Here is a 12,194-nt window from a genome sequence, read left to right on the forward strand (position 1 = left end):
CAGGTCCAGGAGAGGTCATCTGTGATGTGAACACAAAGGAATTTGGTGCTCTTCACTCTGTTCACTGCGGCACCGTTGATGGTCAGTCTTGGTCTTTCTGAAGTCGATAATCAGCTCTTTTGTCAACGTTAATAGGCAGATTATTGTCCTTGCACCAGACCACCAACCGTTGCACCTCTTCCCTGTATGCTGTCTCATTGTTGTTCCTGATGAGTCCCACAACAGTGGTGTTGTCTGCAAACTTAATGATGTGATTTAAGCGGGTCCACTGTATTGGGAAAACTGACTTTACACCTACAGGAACTGTAATGACAGTCATAGAAGTCTATATGGAGTTGGTCACCATTTTGTAGCTGACACTACTGGGAAGTCTGTCCACAAAATTTTGGAGTGTGTCTATGGGAATTTTTGTTGACTCATCCAAAGAGCATTTGTGAGGTCACACACTGATGCAGGACGTCAAGGCCTGGCTCGCAATCTCCATTCTAGTTAATCCTAAAGGTGTTCAATGGGGTAAAGATCAGAGATCAGTACAGGCCAATTAAGTACTCTCACACCAAACTCACCCAACCATATCATTATGGACTTATCTTTGTGCAATGGGGCAGTCAGTGTAGAACAGAAAAGGGCTCACAAAGTTGGAAGCAAAGAATTGTCCAAAATGTCTTATGCATGCCAAAGCAAGGTCCATGCTGTACTGTGGATAAGTCTTAGACAGGCAAAGAAAATGATGTTTAAATGATTTTCATGTTGGTCAATGTGTCAACTTAACCATTTCAAGACATTTCTTGATGTAACCCCAGCATTTGCAGTGACCCTCCAAAACACCAATGTATTTTTTGACTCTACCACTACCCCTCCTTATTTGGCTAATCACTACCTTGTTGGCTGTTTATACTCATTTAATCAATTAAGTGAGCTGGTGGTGAAATGTAATGAATACATGGATCGGCTGAGGTGCTTCTGAGGAGAGCTTTCCGAACTAAAGCGAAGTTTTTCTTGTCAGCCAACAAGGTATCAGGATACTTTTTGAAGAACAGAAGAAATTCTTGTTAGTTTTTATTGTGTAACTCTTAATTTGCATGTGTTCTAACATTAAATTCAGTTTTTTTTTGTTTTGAGCACATATACTTACTGCTCATATAAACAAATTTAAACATTTCCTTTGACTGCCTAAGATTTTAGCACTGTATCATATGTTATTTGAATACACTTATTTAATATACTGTTATATGTTACCTGGCAAATCAAATACTATGTGTATGTTACGAACCATGCAGTATAATGCAAAAAATGTAACTTCAGCTAGTTTTCTTGAAGCACCATGTAGTAAAACGATCTGCCTCTGTGGCTGTAAAGGGTGGGTGACAAGGACTCAGAGGATTGCAATATCGCAGCGTAAAATTCAGATAAATGGGTTTATTCCTCAGTTTGAAAGTAAGTGCTTTACTCACAGTTTATAAACACATAACAAAGAAGCAAAGGCCTTTATGCATGGAGGGCACAAACCCCAAGACAGATCTGAATAAACATTCTCTTAGAACAGTGTTTCCCAATCCATTCCTCTCGAACCAACAGCAGTCCATGTTTTTGCTCGTTGGAGCAAAAATATGGATTGTCTGGCAGGAAGCTGGGAGGGAGCAGAAACATGGACTGTTGTGGGTTCGAGAGGAATGGATTGGGGAACACTGTCCTAGAAACATTATCTTAGTGCTTGTTGAATCACAGTCAGTGACCCAAGATCAATAATACATTACAGACAGAATGAAGGGTAATTCATTATTTACCATAACTGTCAAGAAAGCGCTGTGTGTGTGTTCATAAAATCCATTCATAAAATGCCATTTCTTTGGTGTAGAAAAAAGGATTCACAGATATTCATAAATGATATGTATGAAGACCACACCAAAACAAAGTCAGTCTCTGACAGCACAAACCTCATTGAGATAAACCATAAGTTTGAGTACACCTGCCTAAAGAGCATGTGCTAAGGGGTTCTGCATATGTGGTTCTCGCTGTCAAGCGTGAAGGTGGAATTGTCAGGGTCTGTGTTGTTCTGCTGGTAAAAGAGTCTGTGATCTTCCCCAAATCCATGAAAATCTTGACCAGTATGGCATACTTTGAAGACATACCATTCCTTCAGGATTACCAGCCCATGACTGGCCAATCCTTCATTCTTCAGAAAGATAATGACCCAAAGCACACCCCAAAATTACGAATCACCTATCACAATGGAAAATCGCATGTGACACCCCATAGTATTTGTGGTAATATGGATGGAAAATGGAAAATTTCACATATATTAGTCATGTTGTCACATACTGAATGAGGTTAATAAAAAAGGAGGAGAAAAGAGGGAGAGTCAACATGCGGTGAAGAAGTAAAACATCATACATACAGCATATTCCCAGAATACTACAGTATTTTTAAAAGAGCAGTGTGGCAGTTTACAATCAAATTATTTAATCTCTAACAAAATCAGTTTCACATATAGTGACAGTTTAACAGCAAATAAATGACACAATATTCATATTGTGATAATGGAGATATCTCATAAACAGACAGTGTCTCCAACTAGTTAACACCTACCGTTTGTTTTCAATAATAATCTTGACCACTCAGCTCAATACAAAATGCAGTTTCAGGTAGCTAGAGACTGAAGCCCAACAAAGACATATAACAAAAAGATACTGTGTGCTGTACAAATAACCCCCTAGGACAGCATTTTTGAAGAATAGCTTCCCACAAGCCTGGTAGGTTTTGATAAGTCTCTTTACCACCAATATGTGGTTCCTCAATTCCATCTGGTTCTAAGGCTTTCTATCTCTTGCAGTGTGGAAATAAACCACATAAAATCAGCTACACACACTCAAAAGTTTTTGCACGCACTGAGATTTTCTACATTTCCTAACTTAACATTTGCTAAAATTCACTCAATATAATTTGCTAACAAATTAATAAAATAATATGTTTATCTAATTTAAGGGGGCAACAGTCCCACAATCCTATAAGGCCAAGTATACACTACCAGTCAAAAGTTTTATTTCACAGGTTTTTACAAATGTCTGACTTATTTAGTAAACTTCAGATTTTTATTCTTGTTAAGCATTGGAAAGTTGAGTGTGAATAAATTATGAATTGAAAATTTATATCAAATAAAACAAGTTTAATTTATAACATGGAAAGAGTATGGAACATTGCATGTCTGACATCCTATTAACTGGTTGTGTGATGATGGCATAGTCAAATTCTAGGCTGTCCTTTAATTTTAAATGCACTAGTTAGCTGTTTCATCCCATGAAGCAGAGTAGCATTTAATGTCCCTTGTAGAAATAATGCCTTGATTTTTCTCTGCTGTTATAGCTGCTAGAGATGGTTACTTTGATGTGAGAATTTCTTGCTAATAAAGGAGTTCAAATGGTGAACATATTGTAAATTTATCTAAAGCACGCCGCATTGCTATTTTATCATTATTATTATGTTTAGGATAAATTTGATCTAATTTACTAGATTTAAAATTTCAACCAAATTAGTGCACGGGTGCCATCTGCAGTTTGCCTGTGGAAGTGATGTAAATTCCCTGAAACGTAATGGTCAAAAACGCAAGGATCTGCTTTATTTCTACATTCTCGTTTTTGCAGCTAATCATCAGTTAGTATTAAGACCATGCTAGACTATAATGTTCATTAGACTATAATGAAGGCGCCTGCAATATAAATACATTTTAATGTTTTCATGTTGCATTATATTGAGACTCAATTCATCGCCAGTATTTAAAACATATTTTGTAACGAGAGACTATCGTAATGTTATTTTATCGTTGTTACAAGAGCAGATGTAAGTTTGCACATTACAATAAGAAGTCAGCAGCAAACGCCGACACATCCGCAGCATGACGGACTCGTGCCTGAGCGTCGACCAGCCTTTACATCCGCTCCAGTAAACGCGATATTCTTATTGGCCGGCGTGTATTTTTGTCTCGTCGTTTTTGGCCACAGTAGCTGTCAATCACACAAGAGCACACCTTGCGACGCACACGCGGTAGGTTGTACATCCGGTTATATTAGAGCGCATGTCAATCGCCTCGCCTGTCGAACTTAAGGTTCATTATCAGTCATTCTGAGTGTCAGTTATTTTTTTTTATTTATACGTGTTGCAATAGCATCCAGAGTTAAATGTGGAGTATTACAGTTTCCGGCTACATTGGCATTTAGTAATTTAACAGTTTAAAGTGACACTTAAGCAGCTGTCCTTCATTTTTAAGGGAAAAATGGCGGATGTTGCAACGACTTGTGCAGAGAAGAGTCTGGATGATTTTTTTGCCAAGCGCGATAAAAAGAAGAAAAAGGAGAAAGGTAAAGGAAAGGAGCCGGCGCCGACTCCGGGGACGGCGGCCATGAAGAAGAATAAGAAGGAAAGGGAGAAGACGAAGAACGAAAATCCGGACACGAACGTGGAGAAGGTATGGAGGTGCTGTCTAAGCACGCGCCGCCTAAGCACGCGCTGCCTGGCGTGCCCGCGCGGGATGGGCGCATATCGGGCAGACATGCAAACTCTACTTAACAGCTGGAAGCAATTCGGTGGTGTGTGAAATTCACTAGCGTGTTATTTCTATAAAAGAAACGTTCGGCCTGGTTGGGATGCCAGACTGACAAACTTGGTTATTTAGTTATAAAGTTATAAACGCCTGTCGACAGCAATCTGTATCGCGGACCGTAATTGCACGGTCTTGAGTCAGTGTGTTCCTGCAGGCGATTCTGTCGCCTCTTTAATGTCAGTTTGCTGTCATTAACTGTCTGATGAGGATTTACGGCCAATCTGGTCAGCATCCATGTTTTATGTGCATGTCATTTTTGTGAGGCCGGCCTACTGAAAGTCATCATATGAAAATCATTGATGTAATGGGCCGTCTACTTGCGATCGCCGATTTATGTCATCCGTCCGTGGTCTTTGCCCCCAGTATATGTACTGTGTTTGCATCAGTAAGCTTCTGACATTTTCTGACTGCCGTGATCGTAAAAAACGATGAGCTCTTATACAGCTGACCTCACCGCCATGGCTCGCCTTGAATTAAAATAAAACCCGGGTTTGGTTTCGGTAACTTTGGCTAGAAATGTGTTATCGACAGACCGGCGAGTGATTTTTCTACCAAGAGCCGCTGTTGAACCAAACCTTAAAGCATGAGCCATGTGAGGATTCCTAAAAAGGCTTTGGAGAGTGTGTTACGTATTTGATCTCACAGTTCATACAGCTGGCAGTTTCATTTAGCTGGGTGGGTAACCTATTGCATGCAGTTGTCAAATAATAATTTGTTAAATTACTATGTAATTACTTTTTAATGTATTAAATTTTAAACAATTTATTTTTTCATGGTATGGGCGTGGACAAGCCAATATTAATGGAAAATTCAGATTTGATGTCCTACGCATTAGATGTGGATGTTTGAAACTTTGAATGTGTACTCTCGATGCCGCTGTCAGTTTCATTAGCCCGAGAAAGTTGCTGTCTTGGTCAAATACATTTCATATAAATTAAATGATCGTTTGTTCTCTACTCATTTTGCTTAAATAAGTGTTTTGGTGCTGCATAATTCGTCGAGGTTTAACAAAAACGATCATTTAAGCAAAGTCTGTTTCCAATTTCAGAATTTTAATGAGGAGCATTTTTTGAGTCTGGATTTAATAGTAATAGATCTTAAAAATGGATTTACTGTTTGGCTGAACAATCCAGTTCATCCATGATTCAGATAGCCTGGGAATATATAGGCTTACAGTTGCCACCTATGTTTTATGTTTAATGCTATTCTTTCTGGAAAGTAAGTATGTCATTATCAATTGTGCAGTGTGGCTATTTTATTTGAAGTTACAAGAGGTTATGCCACAATAATAAAAGTTTGGGAGCGGTGGGGGTAGCTGGATTGAATTTACTTGTGTTGGAAATGTGATGAACTGGCAGCTGTGGGACATGGATGGGAAACGTGATACACACACACACACACACACACACACACACACACACACACACACACACACACACAAAATGTGGCACTGAAACAAAGCTAAACTATATAAAAAAGGTTTTGACAACTGACATTGCATTCTTAAGGAAACTGGTAGTAGTGGTTGGCTCATAATTAGTTTTAAAATCTTGTGGAGTTCATTAGGTGAGAAATTCAAATAGCAGACAACTTGAAAGGACTCATTGTCTACAAATTTATCACGATGCAGAGCCATGATTTTACAATAATTTACAATTATTAGAACAGAATTGCAAGCATTTGTTGGAACAGTTGCGCATAGAGGGGCAATGGAGCGGCAGGCCGACGGGCTGCTGCCTCTCGCAGATTTTGAGATGATTGTCCTATGTCACCCCCGGTGTCTGCTTTTCTGTTGGGGAGAAACAGGGTAGCTCTTAATGCCTCGTTGCAGCGATGATGATTCATAATTACGCAAGTTGGTAGAGGGTTTATATTCACTGTTGAAGTGATAGGCTGCTGATGTCTTATTTCAGGAGGATGAAGAGTGGAAAGAGTTTGAGCAGAAAGAAGTTGACTACAGTGGACTCAGGCTGCAGGCTCTACAAATAAGGTAAGTCCCCTATCTGGTAAGGACACTCTGACATTGAGTATTATCCTGTGAGACTCAGTTCTCTCCCTACTGGGTGTTTTGTGTTCAGTGACGACAAGGAGGACATGGAGTATGAGAAGGATGAGGTCGGTGAGGATGGGGAGATCATTCTCGTCAGTGGAGACAAAGTCTCTGGTCCATGGAACAAGTCTAGTGCTGTGCCTGTTGTGGCACCCCCTGTTGGTGAGTAAATGAGACTATTGTTTGTGATATTGTGAGTATTTGATTAACTGGCCGAATGTAGAACAGCAGGTATTAGTTTGTTGCGTTGGGTTTAAAATTTGTGATTTACCCCCCCTCCCCCAACAGAGGAAGAAGAGGTGCCCGAGCAGAAGCCACTGGGGGTATATCGGCCCCCAGGGGCCCGACTGACATCCAATCGGAAGGGACCGTCCAAGGGTCCTCCGGAGATCTTCAGTGATGCCCAGTTTCCCTCACTGTCCGCCACGGCCAAACACGTCGAGACGCGAAGGTGTGTCTTCATGGGGATGACGATAATGATGATGGATATTGTTTTTATGTTACTTTAAGAAGATTTTTTGGCTTGAAAAGACTTTTCATGGGTTTAATATAGTAGTAGGACCCTCTGGTCCTCTGGATTTCCCTTTGAGACCCTAGGTGTAATAAATGACACCCCCCCCCCCCCTTTTTCTTAAGGGACCGAGAGATTGAGAGGACCTTCGAGGTGGTGAAGCACAAGTACCGGGCCAGGGAGGAAGTGGGTGGGGCCTCCGCACAGGAACTGCAACTGGACAACCAGTATGCTGTCTTAGGGGACAAGTAGGGCATCCTGTGGGGACAGCCTGGACCTGCTCCACCTTGTGGGACGTGCTGCAGATATGGGTACTGCTGCCCTAACAGTGCTGATGGTGCCGGAAACAGACTGCACACACACTCTGTGCCTCTCGCAGACACTGACATCAACACTGCCCTACACACACATACATGCACACACACGCACGCACGCACGCGCACACACACACACACACACACACACACACAGGTGGCAAGGGCTTCCAATCGTCATGACAACTCCAAGGGCAACTGCAATGAGTGAACTCGACCTAATATCAGTTTATACCTACCCTTATAAACAATATTGCAAGAACGATCTCCCTTTGGCTCTTGCCGGTCCTGAGCATGGCAGCAACAGCTGAGTATTGTGGTTTTTTTTTTTTTTTTGTCGTATGGGACGAACTTGCACACAGCTGTTGGCTATATGCTGTTTAACATGGCCACTGGGCTGAAGTTTGCCTGAAGACAGCTGCTGGGGTCGCCGTTGAGGACCCTGGCTTCCTGGGTTGCTCATCCTCTTGCTGTGATGCCCATTCTCCCTCGGGCTTGCACTGGAGTGAGGTTCTGTCACATCCCCCCCCCCCCCCCCCCCCCCGAACAACGTCAGGCCCATCAGACTGGAATAGAACATTTCCACAGAGGGAATCTGCCAGCTGTCACAGTGAAGTGGTTAAGGCTCCGCTTCACCCGAGACTTTTTAAAGTAGCCTTAATACAGGAAACTATGAAAATTAGTCAGAGGAAGTTGTACTTTTTGTCCTTCTGTGTTTTGTGGGGTATTCGGTTGTTTGATAAAATCTGCATTGGACAGCGTTTCCCTTAAACTTTCTTTGCATAGCATATTTAGTTTTAGTAGCGAGAAAATGGTGTGTGTCTGGACCCCCTCCCCCCCTTTATTTCACGGCTTTATTTGATGATTCCTTGGTTAACATTAAACTTGCCTTTTCTAACCAAATTCACTACTAAAATGTCTCGTTCTGAAATCTGTGCCTGTCTGTCGTGGTCTGGTGCCCAATTCCTGTTGATATTTGAAGAAGAAAGCTCTAACGGTGCGATGGAGGTTGTCCTTCTTTGTTCATGGAGTGGCTGTATCTGCACACTGGAGGGTCTCCCTAAGCTGGTAACGACTTGGTGGGTAAACCGAGCAGGGGACCTCCTCAGTACTGCTGATATTAGAACCCTGTTTGGGTCAACAGAGATGCAAAGAGAGTTGATGGTTGGGGAAAAACTGGGTTTGTCCAGGTTTGTGATAATTCTACAAAGAAACCTACCCAGTCATCCCCTGAAGCAAATGTTCTCAAGTGCCTATGAGACGCATTCTATTTTAAATATGTTTAATCACTGAATTTTATGCAAGTGGTGCAAGTTTGTTCTGTACAGTCTATTAGGGACATATTCAGGCTGTCAACAGTTGAGAAATGAAAACATATATATATATATAATAATAAAGTTGTAAAGAAGTGTGGATGTCCTTACATTTTGATTGCTTCCAATGACAATATGTGGGGCTGGGGTTGGAGAGGGGGGCAGATTTTTGAGGATGTTAACTTGTTGATTAGGATTAGCAGGAAGAACTACGTCTGGGTGGCATGCTGGGTCTGGATGGTACGGATCTGAGGACGGGATGCGCATTAGTTTGGCATTACCATTTTCTGTGCCTTCTGGTAGATGTGTGGATCTGAGTTCTTTTAAACTTTGTCAGAGAGCAGTGCATTATTTCTGTGACAGAACCAAGTAAAGAAAATAGCACGTCAGTAGGAACAAATAATATAAGCAATAATTTGTGGTATGTAAACACTACTGACAGTGACAGTGGTAGTGCTGGGAAACTTGGTTAAAATGAACGTGTGTTGATGACTAAAGCATGTTAAGCCAATAACGAGAAAGGTGGTCTCGTCTGAAACTGCTGCAAGGACAGGTTCATATAGAGGTATGATGGGTGCCAAAAGTGGTTTCATCAGCTGGTAATTTGTGTGTGAGAGATGTGATCACATCCTGCACCTCACTATTCAAATCTCACATCTCTGCAAGGTTGTCTTCAGAAGAAATGGATCAGACTATGAAAATGCAGCAAGGAAATATCACCATCTGTATTGATTTTTTTTTCAGTGGTGCACATCCAACCAGTTGCATCTTTTCTGTTCTCAGTTGAATCACCCAGCATGTGTACTGGCTGATTATGGGTTGTCACAGCAAAGTCATCCAAGGTTAGAAGTGGGCTTTGGTTCCATGGGAAACAAGATCTCTGCAACCCAGTTCTGATCATCTGTAAGGTGGTTCCTTATAACCTGTGAAGGACAACTGTTTGAGAGCCAAAAATTGACCCTGACATGAATGAAATATTTTCACATTCAGTGTGAACATGGTGAGACATCTGGCAGGAAAGCTGACACATGGCATGGTCTGCGAGTGGTTCATCTTCAGCTTTACTAGTTCATTTAGAGCGATATTTCTCAACCCAGTTCTCAAACAATAATTAGATGTGTAATTCCCTACTAAAGAATATTATTCCTGCACCTGTGGGATCAGTTTTTTCCTGATGTCCTGGATCTGGATCTGCATCTGGAATGAATAACATTTGGTTAGATCTGTTTCTCTCGGCCCAGTCCTCCCAGCTCCCCGTACACCTGCACCATGTATTTGGTGTTCTTGTTTGGTACAGGTGTACTGCGAACTGGGAGGAAGCAAAATTTTTCACTATCTGGGGATCCCCGAAGACTGGACATCCTGTCCAGGGTGAACCCTTGCCTTTTACTGCCTGGGATAGACAGAATAACTGGTGAATAATTGAAATTTGGGGTTTGTGAATTTTGTGAATAGTCTGCAGATGTCATTTTAATTGGAAAACAACTGCGACTACTGACCTTTTGTATTTTATCCTCTGGGGCTGCATCCTCTACGTTAAGGCTGGATAGGCACATCCTGCAGTTCCATGGATCTCCAAGGAAATGGGCCTAGCGGCAGAAGGGGAGACCCAGATTGCGTGAACATTCTTCTGTCACATGCCCATTCACAGCAGAAGGAAGCAGGACTGCTAAACTCAGGCCTGGTTCCACCTGAGAGAAGTATTCACCTGCTCATCGCAAACAAGATCTGCTGAAGCTCACGTTTAATCACCAGGGGATGGATGTCCTTGAACATCCACTCGTGTCAAACCCAGAGCATAAAACATCAAGGCTGGGAAGCTTGGAAGGTCCTTGCTTCATCTTCAGTGATTACTGCTACTCCATGTGACTCCACCAGGGGTGTATAGAGGGGCAGACCTGAAAGCTGATTGGGCCTCAGAGTTCCCACCCGTCCCTATTCAAAATATATCATTGGCTAATGATAAATTTGGTTCCTCTATGAATTATGGCCCTTCTTATGCCCCACCTTAAAGCACACAGGTCAGTGTATGTCAGCAGTGTAGCAGCTCAGGCTGGAAATAAGTTTCTGCCATGTTACACCATCTTAAATACATTTAATTAATTCGGCATTCCGGGAAGCAAACTAAGAAATGTGAACTGAGCTACTGGACAACCAGTTCTAGTTCCGGCCCTGAGGGGAGATTTGCTGTTGTACATTTGAAAGTACCAGACATACAGGGCTTTCTGTCATCGTTTTCACTCAGCCACAAGAGGACGCTCTCTACTGCTACAAGAAGGAAATCTCAAACCGTATATTATGGAGCCTTAACCTCCGGAATAGTTCGCAAACAGAAGCCATGTGAGCAAGAAAAAATATTTACCTAAGCATTTATTTGCAACCAGCAGTTACTTTATGCAGTGCTGTAGGTTCTGAAATAAGCTAGTCATATTCAAATAAATAATTTTAGTACTCTTTTAGTAAATTAATAATTTTAGTACTTGAATAACTGCATTTTCGAAACCACTTATCCTACTGCGTCGCGGGGGTCCGGAGCCTATCCCGGAAGCAATGGGCACGAGGCAGGGAACAACCCAGGATGGGGGGCCAGTCTTCCTTGAACACTTAAAAAACACACACTTCAAGGCCTTCAGTCTTGTCAGTGTTAAAAATGATATGCAAGTTATGAAATTCGTCCCAATATCCCACGCATGTAAGAATGAAATGCAAACATCTCTCCATGTGAGCTGCATTACCAGAAGCTAAGGAAACCCTGTTCCACAAACCTGGACTTTGAACTTGCAGGATCAGAGACCTATATTCAAACAAAAACTGCAAACAAACTTTACTGCCCACATTGCAAAGCAGCCCTTGAGCTTGCCAAATGGGGAGGATTTCATAGATAAATAACAAGTAATGTTCATCAAATTCTAATGTAGATTTTCAGTTAGGAAAGATTTGTACATTTTATTTTGTAGTAGGAATGTATTATGGCTCTATTTGGTAAATACTAAACTAGTGGTTTATTACTTAGACATCAAAGATTCTCCTGAGATTACTGAAAGTTTTACTTCTGTAATGATTAAATGAGTAAATAGAGATAGAAATCGATAAATATTAGAACAGGACAACCAAAAGTAAAGCCTGAGAATTGAGAATGATCCTATTTCTCATCAATTAACAGTTGAAGCCAAACAGTTAATGTAGGGTAACACATAAGACTACCTGGTTTAGTGCTCCAAACAGGAGCAAAGCTAGAAGTTTTCCGCTTTCAGTCTGAAGAAATATATGGGTCCCCAATGGTAGAATTTGCTATTTTGTATTCAGGGGCCCCTGTGAAATGCTGGGGCCCCTGAATCAGCTAGGATATTCATGTCCCTCCGTCACCCCTAGTACTGAATAACAAGGCATTCCTTAACATTCTGTACTA

The 12,194-nt window shown here is 41.6% G+C and overlaps 1 protein-coding gene across 1 annotated transcript; it reads left to right on the forward strand.

Moving 5' to 3' along the window:
* The first annotated feature begins 4,053 nt into the window (after positions 1 to 4,053).
* cdv3 (carnitine deficiency-associated gene expressed in ventricle 3) lies at positions 4,054 to 8,885 on the forward strand. The gene is made up of 5 exons (XM_049022789.1): positions 4,054 to 4,462; positions 6,511 to 6,587; positions 6,676 to 6,809; positions 6,936 to 7,098; positions 7,284 to 8,885. Exons 1-5 carry the CDS (start codon positions 4,271 to 4,273, stop codon positions 7,408 to 7,410), a joined length of 693 nt encoding a protein of 230 aa, XP_048878746.1. The 5' UTR covers positions 4,054 to 4,270; the 3' UTR covers positions 7,411 to 8,885.
* The last annotated feature ends 3,309 nt before the right edge of the window (positions 8,886 to 12,194 follow it).

This window comes from Brienomyrus brachyistius, chromosome 1, assembly GCF_023856365.1.
Source record: "Brienomyrus brachyistius isolate T26 chromosome 1, BBRACH_0.4, whole genome shotgun sequence".
NCBI classification, from domain to species: Eukaryota; Metazoa; Chordata; class Actinopteri; order Osteoglossiformes; family Mormyridae; genus Brienomyrus; species Brienomyrus brachyistius.

What these genes read in the sequence shown, in the direction of transcription:
- cdv3 (XM_049022789.1), top strand. Translation starts at nt 4,271, where the DNA reads ATGGCGGATGTTGCAACGACTTGTGCAGAGAAGAGTCTGGATGATTTT. An exon ending in CGGACACGAACGTGGAGAAG is followed by an intron (nt 4,463 to 6,510) that starts GTATGGAGGTGC and finishes GTCTTATTTCAG; the next exon opens with GAGGATGAAGAGTGGAAAGA. An exon ending in CTGCAGGCTCTACAAATAAG is followed by an intron (nt 6,588 to 6,675) that starts GTAAGTCCCCTA and finishes TTTTGTGTTCAG; the next exon opens with TGACGACAAGGAGGACATGG.